At 27.1% G+C, this 15,819-nt stretch overlaps 1 protein-coding gene across 1 annotated transcript in view; it reads right to left on the minus strand.

Moving 5' to 3' along the window:
- The window catches only part of LOC119672261 (fringe glycosyltransferase), a 76,540-nt gene extending 60,870 nt beyond the window's left edge, over positions 1 to 15,670 (minus strand). The window contains exon 1 of the mRNA XM_038083271.1: positions 15,012 to 15,670. Within this exon, the coding sequence (XP_037939199.1) occupies positions 15,012 to 15,167 (156 nt within the window). The 5' untranslated portion in view covers positions 15,168 to 15,670. The remainder of the gene's footprint in view (positions 1 to 15,011) is intronic.
- Positions 15,671 to 15,819: the final 149 nt, after the last annotated feature.

The following is a 15,819-nucleotide window of genomic DNA, read 5'->3' on the forward strand; positions in this document are numbered from 1 at the left end:
TTTTTGCTATTCGTTAACATTAATTGCATTCAATAGAATGGTCAACGAACCTTAAATTTTTTTCTTGATATTTCATTCGTAAAAGAAAGTAACGGTTTCATATAATAAATTTCAACAATTACAGAAATATTATATATATTTTTAAAATTTGTTTAAATTTAATTAGCAACCTATAAGATATTTTAAGTTTAATTAATTTCAACTTCAACATATATACTGGCTGTACTTTTTGCTGTGTTTTTCTAAAGATTCTGCCCTCGTAGTGCAACAATAGTGCAGGCAATCTTTTCGTAGTTGGAATAAAATTATATGTTGTGCTTTTACCAATGCTGAAATTGTGATCAACGCTCTTATATTTATCACAAATAATAGCCTTTGCAATGGGTAAAGCTGAGCTTTAAGATCATTAAGCGCATAGATTTGAAGTATCAAGTCAAGTCAATTTCAAGGCACTAGAAAGCATTAAATTGCAAAATGAACAGATTCCCCGGCTAAACTCGTACGTTATTCTCATAACTGGAAGCAATATCATGTGCTGGCAATATTTTATGTGCATTTGGAACTGATGCAAAACCACCTGCAGGTGCACAACTAGAACAAAATGCAGCACCATTTAACAACAACAGCAACTGTAATAACAACAACTGCATAAGGTGAACTTGCAGTTTGTTGCACAATAATAAGAACATAAGGAAAAAAATTATATATGCAATTTCTGGAATCAGAAGAAAATAACACAAATCTAAAGCTAAAAAATATAAAAAAAATTGTTACAATAAAAAATTTAAAATAAAAAATAAAAATTCAGACAAAAACGTTGAAGCAAGCAATATGTAAGTTTGCAGAGTGAAGTGCTTACATTGCCATTGCAGGTTTGAAATAATGAAAACAGCAGGAAATATTGGAAAATTTGTGGAGCTCAGCTTTGTTGCATTTGTCCGTTCAACGGACTTAATGCTGATTATACCGATACTTGTTCTTAATACAATGTTTAAGTGATGTTGCAAAGGCAGTTCTTTCCGTAATATTTTAATAATATTTTTCGCTTTTCGTTCACCTGTTGCACTGCCGTCTTTTTTAAAACTAAACGCGTGCGCTCCAAACTCCTTGGTAACGCCGATGAATGCATTTTTGCAGTTATTTTGCAAGACTTCGAGTTAATAATTTTTGCGCACAATTTGACTGCAGCACATTTAAGTCAAGTCAATTTGTGGGCTGAAAAATTAATTTAGTCTGCCGAAGAAGCTGTTGATGACCTGTTTGCGTTTAATACATTCAATCCGTTCCCGTAATTTAATAGTTTCAATTTTGCAAAGCAAAAGGAGTGGGAAATATTTATTATAGAAAATAAATAATTATAGTTATTACAGTTAAATGAGAATCTGTATATGACCGGATAGGTTGCACCTGACAGCAAAGTGGTTAGATCAATTTTATTTAATTATTTTTAAAATAAGATAAAATATTCTTTGCATGTTAATTTTAAAAAAAATGTATGGAAATCAGTCGATGATTATAACTATTACAAAGAATAGTTAAAGTAGCTTTATTTTATACATATTTGAAGTTAATCAGTATGCTAATATAGCAATAATGTACGATTTGCATGCCTATATAGGCAACAGATCGATAATGCAATATACATCGAAGATTAAAACTTGTTTAAATTTTACTTTATATACAAAGGAACTCATATTATTCAAAAGATACAGTGTTTCTTATATAAATCCATAAGTTGTTATTAAGCACTAATATAAAACCAAAATAATGACAACTTATGAGATAAAATAAAAGACTGCTATCATAAAAGGCATCTAAATTTCTTTCGACTAAGAGATTTAAAATGATTTACAGCGTAGTCTATGAAAATGGTTTTTGTAACTCAGAGAGGAAACAATTAATAATATTATTATTAATATTATAAAATTATTATATAAATTTTTATTTAAATAGATAATCTGCGACCATCTAGTAGTCAGGTAGTCATCTAGTAGTAATGTGCAAAATTGACTGATAAATAAAATATTTCATTAGTAGTGGTTCTAATGGTCAAAAAGTTCGAACCGCTCAACTATACCCAAATTCGAGAATTTAGAACGAATACTTCAAATGTTGGTGAAACTAGAGCATTTTAAGCTGATCGGGCGACTTTTTTGTTCAATTTTTCATTTTACTTTTTACACCAAAAAGCGTAAAAAGAATCAACATTTTTTTGACGCATTGAATGAAACATAATAGATTCTATAAAAAATACCATATATATCAAATATATTCTCGTTCAAAATAATTGATTTAGACTTAAATATAGCTAGTATATAAACCCGCAATTAAGAACATTTTATTTACAAAAAACCTTTTTATTTTTCAGAGTAATCGCTTTTAATTAATCATACTGATTAGTATTATTAAATTATAATATTATTATATTATTATTATAGTATTATTATTATTTGCATTATATATGTGTTTTTACTTTTTATATTAGATATACATTATCATATAAATGAGATCACATTATATGCAGATTTAAGATCCTGTATAGAGCATATCAATGCTTCGACAAAGACAAAACAAACATCTCTACTTTATATGGGTACTTCCCAAATCGTTCAAATCTTCATTTATAACAATACTTTGTCAATACCTTAGCTCTCTTTCAAATTTGTGTTAATTTGATAAAGTTTTCTACTAATAAGACAACAACTCTGTTCTTCCATCCATTAAATATCCAACTAATTTGTTTCATAATTCCTTTGTTGTTTATAAGAAGTAATTTGAGCTGCTATACATTTCTAGTAACCAAGGCTACAAAAGGCTACAATAAAAAAAAAAAAGACCTTGTATATGTTTGTGCGACCAGGTTGCACATCAGTACGGTTGGCTTATCCAGCTGCAGCTTTAAGTCCCCTTCGATATGTTTCCAACCACAGATGCAACTTAAGCTCTCATTGATTATATTAATGGAAAATCGATCATATTACTCTTAGGTAAATACAAACAGCAGAGAATTAAGAAAAATAAATAACAGCAGAAATCTTCACTAAAGCAACATGTAAAGATAAAAGAATATGAAGAAGACAGGATTGAAAACTAAACAACAGCTGCAAGAAGCTCAGATTCTTGTTTAAATAAGAACTCATTGTGCAATGCTCACAAGCAGCCGAAAGACAGAAGAACACTTGTGAGACCCGTTAAAGTGTGCTAATACCCAATAAAAGCAGCTATAAAAATTTTCGAAGAAAAAGTGTCTTCATCTTTTCTTCGCCGACCCATTATCAGTTAGCTTAAAATGTAAATGCGGATTTAAATTCTAATTAATCACAAAAATTGTAGCTTTTTATATCAAGTTTATAAGGAACAATACAATAATCATTTTATGCGCTGCGCTTTCATTTGCACCACCTAATGCAGGTTAAGATTTTGTATCTTTTAGATATTTGAAATGTTTTTGAAAATGATTAGTTGCCACTGGATGCAAGTTGGGTCAACAAAAAGATTTATTAAAATTATGAAAAATTCTATTTATACACAATTCGCTGTGGTTAATTAAAAACTGTACAAAATTATCATAACAACAAAGACGGTGGCTTCTGCTACTTATAAGAAATGAAAGTAGATACAAGATAAAAGATGTAGAAAACGAGTTGCTTGATATGTTTTTATAATTTTTCATGAACTATGTATGCATAACGTAAGTTTTATATTTTAGGTCAATATTTTTCATTTAAAGCTAATACAGCCACTTAAGTTTTATAGAAAAATATTTAAGTTAAACTGTTAACACTTAAGTGAAAAGAAAAATTTTAAAAATTAAAAGCTTGCTTTATCATGTAGGTGATTGCCTACTTGGTAGCCGCAGTCTTAAACTGAAAGTCTCTTTTATGAATTTTGAAGAAGAGTGGAGACAATATGAGAAAGAAATGAAACACGTCTTCTACAACTGTTTAGCTCAAACCAAAAGCAAAACATACTACTTAAACTTTAAATCTCTCACAGAAGTGTCCAGCGCTAAGGTTAAATGCATCCTGTAATTTATTAGAAACTCAAAAGAGTTCTACAACTAATAATGAAAGTTCTGAGTTAAGTTGTGGTATCATAATGTACTTGTAGAGTCAATAGGCTGATTGAATTAAATACAACAGAAATCTTACCAGGATTTTCAGTCGATCAAGATTATATTGTAAGCCTTTGATGTGTCAGATCAATAATCTTGCAATTCTTGGAAGGGAAAAGTTAGGAGCTTGTAATATTTTCTATCACAATTCAATAACGGCAAAATATGTTTTATTAAATCCATATACAAAAAATATTGCCATTAAAAATAGAATTGTTTATCTTAACTTACCTTAATACTTATTTAATCCTTTATTAGTTGTCTAATTAAATAAGTTTGTACATAAATTAGAGTCTTTTCAAAATACAAACGAAATCTGTCTGGTATATAATAACAGTTCTATTATCTACAAATAATATATTCTGTATATAAATAATGAATTACAACATGCTAAAGGGGGAACTTTAAAAATAATACTCTCTAACTCTCAATGTTGGTAAGTTAGGTTATGAAGTATTAGTTCAAGCAAAAATACTGTTTATCCGCGTTATATCCGTATATAAAATATAGAACTCAGAAAAATTGTTAATAGGATGTTACTATAACATATATTACTTTAAAAGCAAGTTTGTTCCTTTTTTTTGTATATATGTATCTTATATATAGTTTTGTAAAATATAAGATTATTAGAGATAAAATATATATTAAATTGAATATAATTGGGTTTAAAATAAATTGTTGATTTGTTCGCAATTTTTCATAGTTGTTATTTACACTGTTACTTAATTAAGATGTATATCGTCTCCTCAAATAAATATAAAATACAAAATTATTTTTATTAAATTTTACATTTCTTATCTGTTTAATAAATCTGAACTACAAGAAGAAAATTTAATGTTATATGGAATTAACTTTCTGAATAAAAAAATAACAGACATAATTTATAATATGCCCAATTGAGCAAAATCATTAAAGTCAGAACACATTTGACAACATTAACACGTTGCATTTCTCGGTATTTAAGGTTATTTAAATTATTCTCCTTTTCTTTTAATGCATATGCAAATATATCAAAATAGAAGTTAATTTAAATCAACAGTCTGTAAAAAGATACAAAACAAACAGACAGACATTCCACATGCACATATTGCGCAACCTTCAAGTGCAGCAGACCAATAAGAAATTCTGCCTTCCCAGCTACCACTTGACTTTGGCAGTTTTTTTCACAAATTCTTGAATTTTGTCAACAAAATCTTGGTTCAACAAATGTAAAACTGAGTAAACTACTTGTGTGCAACGAGTAACTCTTAAGACTACTTTTTCAAATTTAAATAACGTGCATTTGGAGTGGTCCAAGACCACCATGGAATCAAAACTAACCAAGTTTACTTAATTAAGTACGAGTATTTTCCGAAAAGAAGATACCACATTCATTCAACGTCACTAGTCTATAGAAAAAAAATTTTATCAAAGTTGTTAATCGTTAATGAAATTGTTAAGGGTGCCTAAACGATGTCTTAAATGTTTCGCTGCAGTAAAGATAGAAAGTTCACCAAACAGACAGACGGTCAAACGGACAGACAGTTTGACGATAAGATATTGCTAAGAATGGAAAAAAAGACTATAAGATGATGAAGGAAGAGACAAACTCATAGAACAGTGCACTGCTTCAAGAGCATAAAATGAGTTCATAATGAAGCAGCAGGAGTTATTGCACGTTTAAATTGTTGATAATTTTTATAAAAAAAAAATAATTGAAATAAAAATTTTTAATGATTTTTTGCTCAATGGTATAAGAATTGTTGAAAAAAAAACAATGTATAATTTATTGCTTAAAAGCAAAAAGATTTATTTACCGCAAGAAACAACATTTTTTCTAATTAAACTACACAAAAATCATAAGCAAAAATATCATTAATCTTTTTGTGTAAAAGATAAATAAGAGGCGAACAATTTAACACAGTTGAAATTTAACAAACCATAATAACAAATTTTTGGGAAATCTACTCTATTAAGTGAATTAAGATTTTGATAAATAGCGCCCATTTCACGCATGTCTAACACTTTTCAAATAAATGAAATGTATTTAAGCCTTTGATTGAGAGCATTTAAAAATTAATCAATTAAAATATTTTACTTCTTTTCTTACTTCTAATGAATTTCCTATAAAAAATACTACAGGTTGGTTGTACAGGTTGAGTCTTGATCGAAGCCAAGAAGATCAAAAATTCGTTTAGTTGTGCGCTGAAGAACACACATTTTAATGAAGCAAACCGGTTGAATTGTGGTTTCAATTTAAATAAATTAAAGTAACAAAAAAAAAATTATCAACAACATTCCGAATATTCTTGAAGTCATTTTAAGATTTTATGAAAATTGACTAATTTATTGTGACGACAATTAGACAAGATCTATATTTAAAAATAAATCAAAATTATTACTTCGCTAAATATTATAGTACGATACACCTCAAGAATAGGTCTATAATTTCTACTGCCAATCCCTACTGCGGAAGCTATGGTTATGAGAAAGCAGAAAATACTATCAAACATTTTCTATGTTGGTATATAGCGAAAATCAAAAAAAAATTGATTATACGAGGTGGTTACTATCAGTGAGAAGTACGTTTTTTTAACAAGATTCCACAATTAATATATAATATTGATAAAATAGTTGAACCGCTACCACATATGTCAGCATTAATCAAAAATTCAATATTGGAAGGATTGATTGAGCCACATTTTAATATTAAATAGTTCGCTATGTTCATTAAGAACTAATGAAAACCGTTAATTACACGTACTTACACGTAGGTTATCTATATGGTTGTTCGAAAAATAGTTTTGATTTTTTTTTTTGGAAATGAAATATGTCTTTTGTCTTTTGAATTATATATAATCCATTCTAATATAATACTTTTTGCCATCTTACTAGCAATAGCCTGATTTTACCGAATCTTTTTGATTGGCAAAGAACTGATTCAGATGATTTTTGACTTACTCATTTAAGGCATAAGTTTTACAATCTAAAATTTTTTGTAAAAATTGGTATAGATAATAATCAAAAGGTGTCTGATCCAAAGAATATAATAACTGGGCAGTATACCACACTTTAATAAATTAATATGAAAATACAAGTTAATAAGAAAATATTTCGCTATTATATTTAGTGCTTCACAGTTATACAACTATAGTTATGCAAATAGTTATCTTAATTCAATGAAACCATCATTATCAATATATATTCGAAATATGTATATATATGAAGAAGTATCTTTATGTATTGAGAAATAAAATTTTATATTTAACGTACTAATTTTCGTATGAAGCACGTTTTTCATTATCAAACTACAATGGCGAAATAATCTTAAAATTTCGCATACTTCAGCACTGGCTGCAGTAAAAAAGGTCTTAATATCGGCCCACTCGTAAATTGTCACCCAAAATGTGACTTCTTTATCTTGTAGGTTGCATGTTTCACGGTCACCTACTCACTAGTCACAATTGTATACGAGTGAACTCCGCGAATACCGATGCAAAATTGTTTATCCTAAAAGTGCATACAGCTAAAGTGCCTTCAGCTTGCAGCCTTCGTCTTGCATAGGCGACAATTGCAATCACAGGCAGCGATCACGTTTTTGACGCCTGCGTACTTGTGCATTGATTTCGACTGCATTTGCGTTGCATGCAGTAAACAGAGATTGCAGCAAATAGGTACGTTGCAGAGTATTTTATTTATTGATGAATATCACGTAATTCAGCATGAAGGCGCATTAAAGCACATAAAGGTTTTACCACATTTGCAATTGCCATAAACATAAAGTATTTGCGAATGTTTACATTTGTTTTTGTTTGTATGCAAAATTTAAAATTTTAATTTTTTTTCATTTTCAATAAAGGCAGTAAAGGCTTTTTAGTTTTTAGTAGTAGTAGTTTATATATTTTATTTTTAAGCTGCAAGAAAATATCCTACATGCATTCACAATTTGTTGCAAGTTGTGAATTTGACAGGAGGAACTGCGTAAAGAAGAATTAATTGTAACCAACTTCGTGACATGCAACATTGATTTGATTTGTGTAGGCACCATGCATTATTGTCATCGAATGAATAATACAAAGTACATAAACTAACCAGATTGTATAAGAAATATATAAAATGAAGTTATCACATCACTTCAATATATATGTATATCTTTTTTTTATAATGAAATTTGAATAAGTCACAATTAAAATGACTATGACGATGTTTGTTTTCATAATAAATATGAACGGAAATTTTAAAATCCAACAAAAAGATTAAAGAATCCTAGCAATGTTTAACCAATGTCAATACAATACATTAATTATATTAATAAAAACATGTTATGGACTTATTAAATCGGATTAGTTACACCCAAGACTGACTTATTTTTGAACTCTTAAATATATTTATAAAAAGATCGAATGACAAAATATAAAATATATAAAACAAATGATCCGAAATTAAACTGATTGATTGATTCAAATTGATTCTTTGTGATTATGAATGGATTTAATACTGCAGTAAAAACTTTCTTACGGTACACCTTTGTTAAACTTCCCTCTTACCTAAAATTTTTTCAAAAGTGCACTTTTTCTTTCCTCATTACTTAACACAACTAATTCCTAATGCCTCGTTCTCACTATGTCACTATGTCAAATATTGTCAGTATAATGTCATTTAAAATGGCATAATGAAAAAAAGGCTTAATGTACAAACAAAAGTACACTAAAAATCAATGTTCCATTAAGAAATTGGCTTGCGGACAATATATTTTAAACAATATATTTACAGACAATATATTATTATTATAAGATACAGATATTATTATTTTAAAATATTTTTTACTATATTAAATTTATATCAAATATGAACTAAACTCGTTCAGTTTTCTCACGCGTGAAGTCTGTTTTTAAATATGCTCAAATATACATATTAAAATTAAAGGAAATGAAAAAGTCAATCAAGTTCTTGACATCATATAGTGTAATAATTAAGCCATACCTATATTAAAAATATCAAATTATATATAACTTACACTACTAAATAAAATTCATACAATTTCTCTCACAAATGCAGCCGTTATGAAACTTAATTTAAATTTAAATGCATACATTAAAATAAACAAAATTCAAAATGACAATTAACAGCACCAAAATTTAATATAAATAAATATTGCTACCTAAAAATACCCTTCGGGACAATGGTGGAAACTATCTCCATTCATTCCTTATAGATGGTTTTAGTGGTCGAAGCTTTTTCAATATTAAAAGCAAACAATTAAAAAATATTAAAAAACAAAAGTGCTACTTATAGCACTATAAACAAGGGATTAATATTAAAACAAATTTCTGTACAAAATTTTTCCACAATATTAGTGTTAATGTTAAAAGTATTAAGTGAAGGAAATGATGCTTACTATTGTTAAATGTACCACCTATTTTACACTCCAGTTCCCATACTTTATCAAGTATAAGTTGCAGTTAAAGTGCAAAAATAAAAAAAAACCCAGCTTAAGAAGTAATTAAGAAATGTGAAACAATGAAATAAAATTAAACTTTAAATAAAATATATTTATTATTTAAAGGCTATTATCGTAAACTGTTTATTTAAGAAAGTTTTTATAAGTAAAGTTATTGAAAACTTTATATAAAAAACTAATAAATAAAAATAAATGCAAATACTATGTAAACAGTTTTTTATTTTTAAAAGTTAACGATAAAAGCCTTTTAATAATAAGTAAGTAATAAAAATAAGTACACTCTAAACCAACAAATAAAGTAGTTGAAGTAATATACCATAGTTTAGAATATTATTGATAATGCATTATTAATAATAAAATAGAATACTAAGTAATGTAATTAATATAATAAATAACAAAAATTTTATTCTTACATTGGAAGAATTAAAAAATGATTGTTAAATTTTTTAAAAAATTATTTTAAATACTAATAATAGTCATCGGTCTCTTATTTAATGTTATTGATTAATTTAAACCAGGATTAAGTTCGTTGAGGCTTTAATCTATAATAAAAATTGCTTAAGCTCCGTTAAAATTAATTAATGGTAACAATAATCTTATAAATATTATTAAATAATTAAAAGCTTATAAAGTGCTTTTAAATATTTCTTGAAGAAATATTGATATCAATTATAATGTCAACGTAATTATTCTTAAATTCGTATTCGTAAAAAAGTTTGCAAAATATATAATTTCCTAGATTAAATAATTGTATAATTTAATAATAATGATTAAATATATTAAAGTTAAAGTTTATTTTTTAATGATTAATAGTTTTGAATAAATACTTAAAATTTAATCAATTAAAAATTTAATAATTATGATACAATTTCATGAATAAAAAATTAATTATGAATAATTAAAAGTTAATAGTCAGTAATTATTTTTAAGCTTGCTCTTGAAAAAGCTTATTTCATTTTATTTTTTTTTTTTTGCATATTTGAAGTCACCTTTTGATTAATTTAAGCCGATTTTTTTCATTTGTGTTTTAATTACAATAAAGTATTGTATTTAAATAAAACTCATACAAACAAAATATGATTTTTGTTAGTATTTTTATGCTTTAAATCATTTTATTTCAAGCTTAAAAGCATCAAAACCGATTTTTTTTTCATTTGGTACACAAAGTGTGCAAAATTTTAATATTATATGGATAAACTAACAGTTATTATAATAATTAATTAAAAGTTGCAATAGGATCTTCTATACATAATTTAATTTATTTTAATTAATGAATTTTATTTAACTTTATAGAATAAAGTATTAGAAATATATATAAAGAAGGTGTTTGCATTAAAATGCTTACAAACAATAAAACAATAAAATTAATCTGTTAAATATAGATATTTCATTTTCAAGCTTTGCACAAGCTAATATAACTCTATTAAATCCACTCACTTAAGTAATAAATTTAATTGTAAAATTATTCAAAAGTATTAGTTCAGAAATACGGTAAATAGCTCAGAAATAATGATATACCAATCTATTTATCAATATAGCAGTACCTATAAGCTTGTAACCAATTAGTTTTAAAAAGTAATATTAAACAAATATGAGTTATTTATATTATTCTAGAAATATTAATAAAACATGTTTTTGACTCTAATTCACAGCAAACTTCAATTTAAATTAGATCCCAATGGATTGATATCATAAACTTATTATACAGAATGAAACTATTCGAGACTAACATAAGAACTTAAATAATGTCGTATAATGTTAAAGTCAGAAGTTTTCGGCAGTTATTATATTTACCAGACATTTCTTCTTTTTACTGGCAAAAGTTTTGCTGATGAATCTAATTGCAGCTAATTGGAGATATAATTATTTCTGCAACATTAATAAATAAGTCCTTATGTTGGACTGAGCCTAAAAATATTGGTAGCTTATCAGATAGGACGACTTTAACTGTGTTATTTTTAACAGATCAGCTAAGCCAATAGAAGAAAATTCTGGAGTCCATATAACCGTCGAATATGAGGACTTCGTCAATGAAACACATTCTCATCTTTATGCGAAAAGCCAATAATCACCTTTGGAATAAAAATGAGAATGTGTTTCATTGACGATTTTCTAATATTCGACAGTTATATGAGCTCTAGAATTTTCAATAATCAATAAATCATCTAAAGCCAAAAAATCGAAATTTATATCATACTTGATATATCATTGTATTCCATTTGTTATAATATATTTTGCTTTCAATACAAACAATTCTCTTTGGTTAGGTCAATAAATTAATAAATTGATAATTTAAATGTACTTATCATAAAAGTTATAAATAATAAATTTGCTCCATTTTATGACTAAAAGAATTTAAAGTCATTTTTGTTGTCAACTTGCAATTTCAAGAAAATAAATCTCCTTGTTTAAATGCAGCTGCATAATCTGCTCCAGTTTAATTTAAAGATAAATTATAAATTTACTGAGAATAAAACCATACATACAAATAAAAATAAAAAATAACCTGCAGAACAGCAAATAAATACAATGACTTATTTTCATATGCAGGCATATCACTTACTATATGAATGCTATCCCATAGAGCTAGACGTAAATTAATAGGGTTTGATCAAAATAAATAAACAAATAATTTTTCAACATTAAAATGGCATTTAATTTTTTGATATTTTAATTTCACAAAAAATGCTAATAAATTACTAATAAAAATTTATAAAAATAAAATGAATTCATTAATATCAATTTTCAATGGTACCCTGTATTATGACACGTTCTGGTGCTTGAATGACAGTTTCAAGTGATACAAAGATGCCGGCAACTTTACTAGTAAATAAACTAACTACACTTAAGTAAATGATTAACAATATAATTTTTTGAAGTAGAATAATTGGAAGTTTGCCAGGCAGGCACTGGGCATATGCGCGCACTGATTCATGAGCCCAGATAGTTTGGGCGGTGGTGTGACTTGTGCCTCATTCAGTAGAAATGAAGTCAACCCAATAACAATGAAATTGAGTTGTTGAAATTAAATTGCAAACGTGCGTTAAGGCAAACGGAAAACTGTTTACTTGCACAAATTTATTATTTGTTTTGTAATAAAATATTCAGAGAAATGTTTAAATAGTTCATTGAGCTCACTTACAATATTTTATGGAAGTTTGCTTTTTGTGTTACTCAACATAAAGATAATTTTTTTTAATAAACATTATTATTTTTTTAATTTTTTTAACAATAATTTTTATTATGTATTCTATGTTGAGTCAGTTAAAAAAATTTTAAATAAATTGTTTAAAATTGCTACTTCAAATAAAAACGGGAAGTATGGAATTTAAGTTAATCCTCCAAATTTTATTAAATCAGTAGTATAAATATATTTCTGAATTTATATATTTTAATACATATGTAAATGCTAATATCTTCTTTTTAACTAGTATTGCTTATTTTATAATGAATATTCTTCATATTTAACTTCACATGTTTTTGTTGATTTATAAACGAATATTTGGTCAAACCAAATATTCGTTTATTTGTCAAATTTATTCATCGTAATGACCTAAAATATCAAATTCTTAAATAAAGAACAAACAATAAAAAGGGATCCTTTTATCGACTTAAAACTATGGCTACAAACACCTTATCATCATCATATTTTGCGCCCAAGTGCGTGCGACAATTGGTGCATCAGCAAGTTTTACTTCAATGACTATTTAATTGGATGCAATCGCTTTAAGATAGCTTTAAGCACAGAATAAAAACTTGATAAAAATTTAAACAAATGACAGAACTCAATGTAGGAACATTATGCTCAATTACCTCCACCTAAAGTTTAAGCTAGGAAGCATCAAGAAATATGTAAAGATTTCAACAACATGGAACCTAACTCGGTTTCACTGTTGAGGTCAGAATATCAATCAAAAAATAATATATTTACCACCAAAACTTCCACGTCCTGGTTTAACAAAACTGCTCTATAAAAAGATTATTTTGATCAACTCGAAAAATGAGAAAGTATTTCTTTTAGTAACAGACGTTATTAATATTATTTGAAGAGGTAAAGATATACATAATAGATTTATTGTGTTATCCCGGAAGATATATTACAATAAATTAAGTCAAACAAATTAAGAATAAATCTAACACAAAATCTTGATTCGAGACCTCATCTTGTTTTCCTATCAATGTATTGACTGATTATAATCTCAAAATTTTGAAATTTATAAACACAATTCTATTAATTAATTATATTATGTTAATTAATTAAATTAATAAATGTTATAGAAATTTTCAGTCCTTTATTCTCCAATTCTTACATGGGTCACTAATTCGTTTATTCTAAGGTGGGTATTTTTTTTTTCTTTTTGCTTTTTTAATGCTGTTATGTAGCATTTCGAAGCCTTTTATTTTGTGGTTTTTTATCTAAATTGAGCATTAACTGCATAAATATAAAGCGACTTACTTCCTAATTGATATGAATTACTTCGTATTTAATATTATTCGATTATTTAATTTGACAAATTTCGTCTCTATTACTTCCTGTTCTATTAGAAGGTTGGTTTTTGAATAGGACCCAAAAAACGCTGTAGGTGTTTCCATTAATCACTCACTTGTGTCTTACATTTTTAGTTGTTACTGTATTGATTATTGCTTTAAAATTTTTAAACAATTTTAAAAACGAATCATTCAACTTGTATCTGTTATAATTCGACAACTTAAAGAATTTCTTAATTGAACTATGTCTTAATACCTAGATTTAGGACATCCCAAATATAGAATTGTTTCTTGCCTTTCAATCCCAAGCAATGATAATGTCACAATTTAAGATTCGTTTCGAAATTTAATATAAATTCAGCATAAAGTAAAACAGAATTCCATAAATTAAATTCCATACAACGAAAGCACAAAGAAAAATCTTAGAACTCAGCAGTTCTGGCTCATATGTTCCAGTCGGCACGAAAAAAAGTACATGAAGCTTAATCACACATAATGGAGTGCCGACGGCAGAACTCACGTACACAAATCGCGCAGACGCAACAATCCAAACCAAACAAATCTTAAATTTATTAAATTTTTTTTTGGTTTTATAAGATATTCGGAACCACACAATCACTAGCGTCCCAGTCGCAGTTCATGGTAAAGATATAAAAATTTATAAAAACAAAAAATTATATATAATTTATATCGCATACAATACATGATAAATTTGTCTTTATCTGATGCAACGCATAAAACGAAGTGTGACATGAATTAAAATACAACAAATAACTGAGAGAGGCAAATAAAAGCTATATATATTTGCACTTGGATTTATCATGTGACATTCCTACAAGATATCGCACACACCCACTCACACCTTTGTTGACTTAAAACTCAACTCCACGGCCAGCAGTGCTCTGATTTAATTTTATATGAAGTTGTGCATAAAACTTGTACCAGAAAGTTGTAGTCTTGATAACTTACTTGCATGCCAGGATATCCATAGACACTCTGGTATAGCACCAGTGTGGTGTAAATTATAGCCACGGCGAGTATCATTGCTTGCAATAGGCGCTTATAACGTTGAGGCAATGACAGTAAAATTGTGCTCATTATTTTAGACCAAAACTTTTTTGGCATGAAAGTCCGCAAAGGTCTCGGTTGTAGCAATTGCAATTTGTTGTTAAATCCAGTAACGCTAATAGCTTCATTTGGATTAAAATTGTATTTCAATAAGATATTTTTGCCACTTCAAACTGTGCAGTAATAAAATTTAGTACACCAAATAACACTTAATCGAATTTATTATACGAGTATGTGACGCAAGATAATATCTTTATTAAATTTAATTACAAGTCTGACAAAAACTTTCACTTAAACGAGAAATTTCCTCTTCTCTTTTAATAATGTTTAAAAAAATTAATTTGTAATTATTAACACTTTAATTATATATAATTTAATTTTTTATCACATCAGTATGTATCTCTGATTTATAGTTTAATTATGCAAAAACTTCACTTTATACAAACGAACAATTTTTATGAAATCAAAGCGAAATTTTTGTTTATTCTTTAAAAAATCTTAAAAGAAACGCGCGCTTGCGTATCCGTCAACCGTCGTTCGGCATAAGTTCATCGCGACTGATCATATTTTGTATCTCAAAGATACTCTTCAGTTCAGCTTGCTAGCGCACACATTTTACGAAAATGCTTAACAAAACAAAAAACCTGTAAAAATTATTTTCAACAAGTTGCTTGAGAGCGGTACAATTTTGCTCCAATTGGATTCGGGC

The sequence above is a fragment of the Teleopsis dalmanni genome, chromosome 1 (assembly GCF_002237135.1).
Source record: "Teleopsis dalmanni isolate 2A chromosome 1, ASM223713v2, whole genome shotgun sequence".
Classification (NCBI taxonomy): domain Eukaryota; kingdom Metazoa; phylum Arthropoda; class Insecta; order Diptera; family Diopsidae; genus Teleopsis; species Teleopsis dalmanni.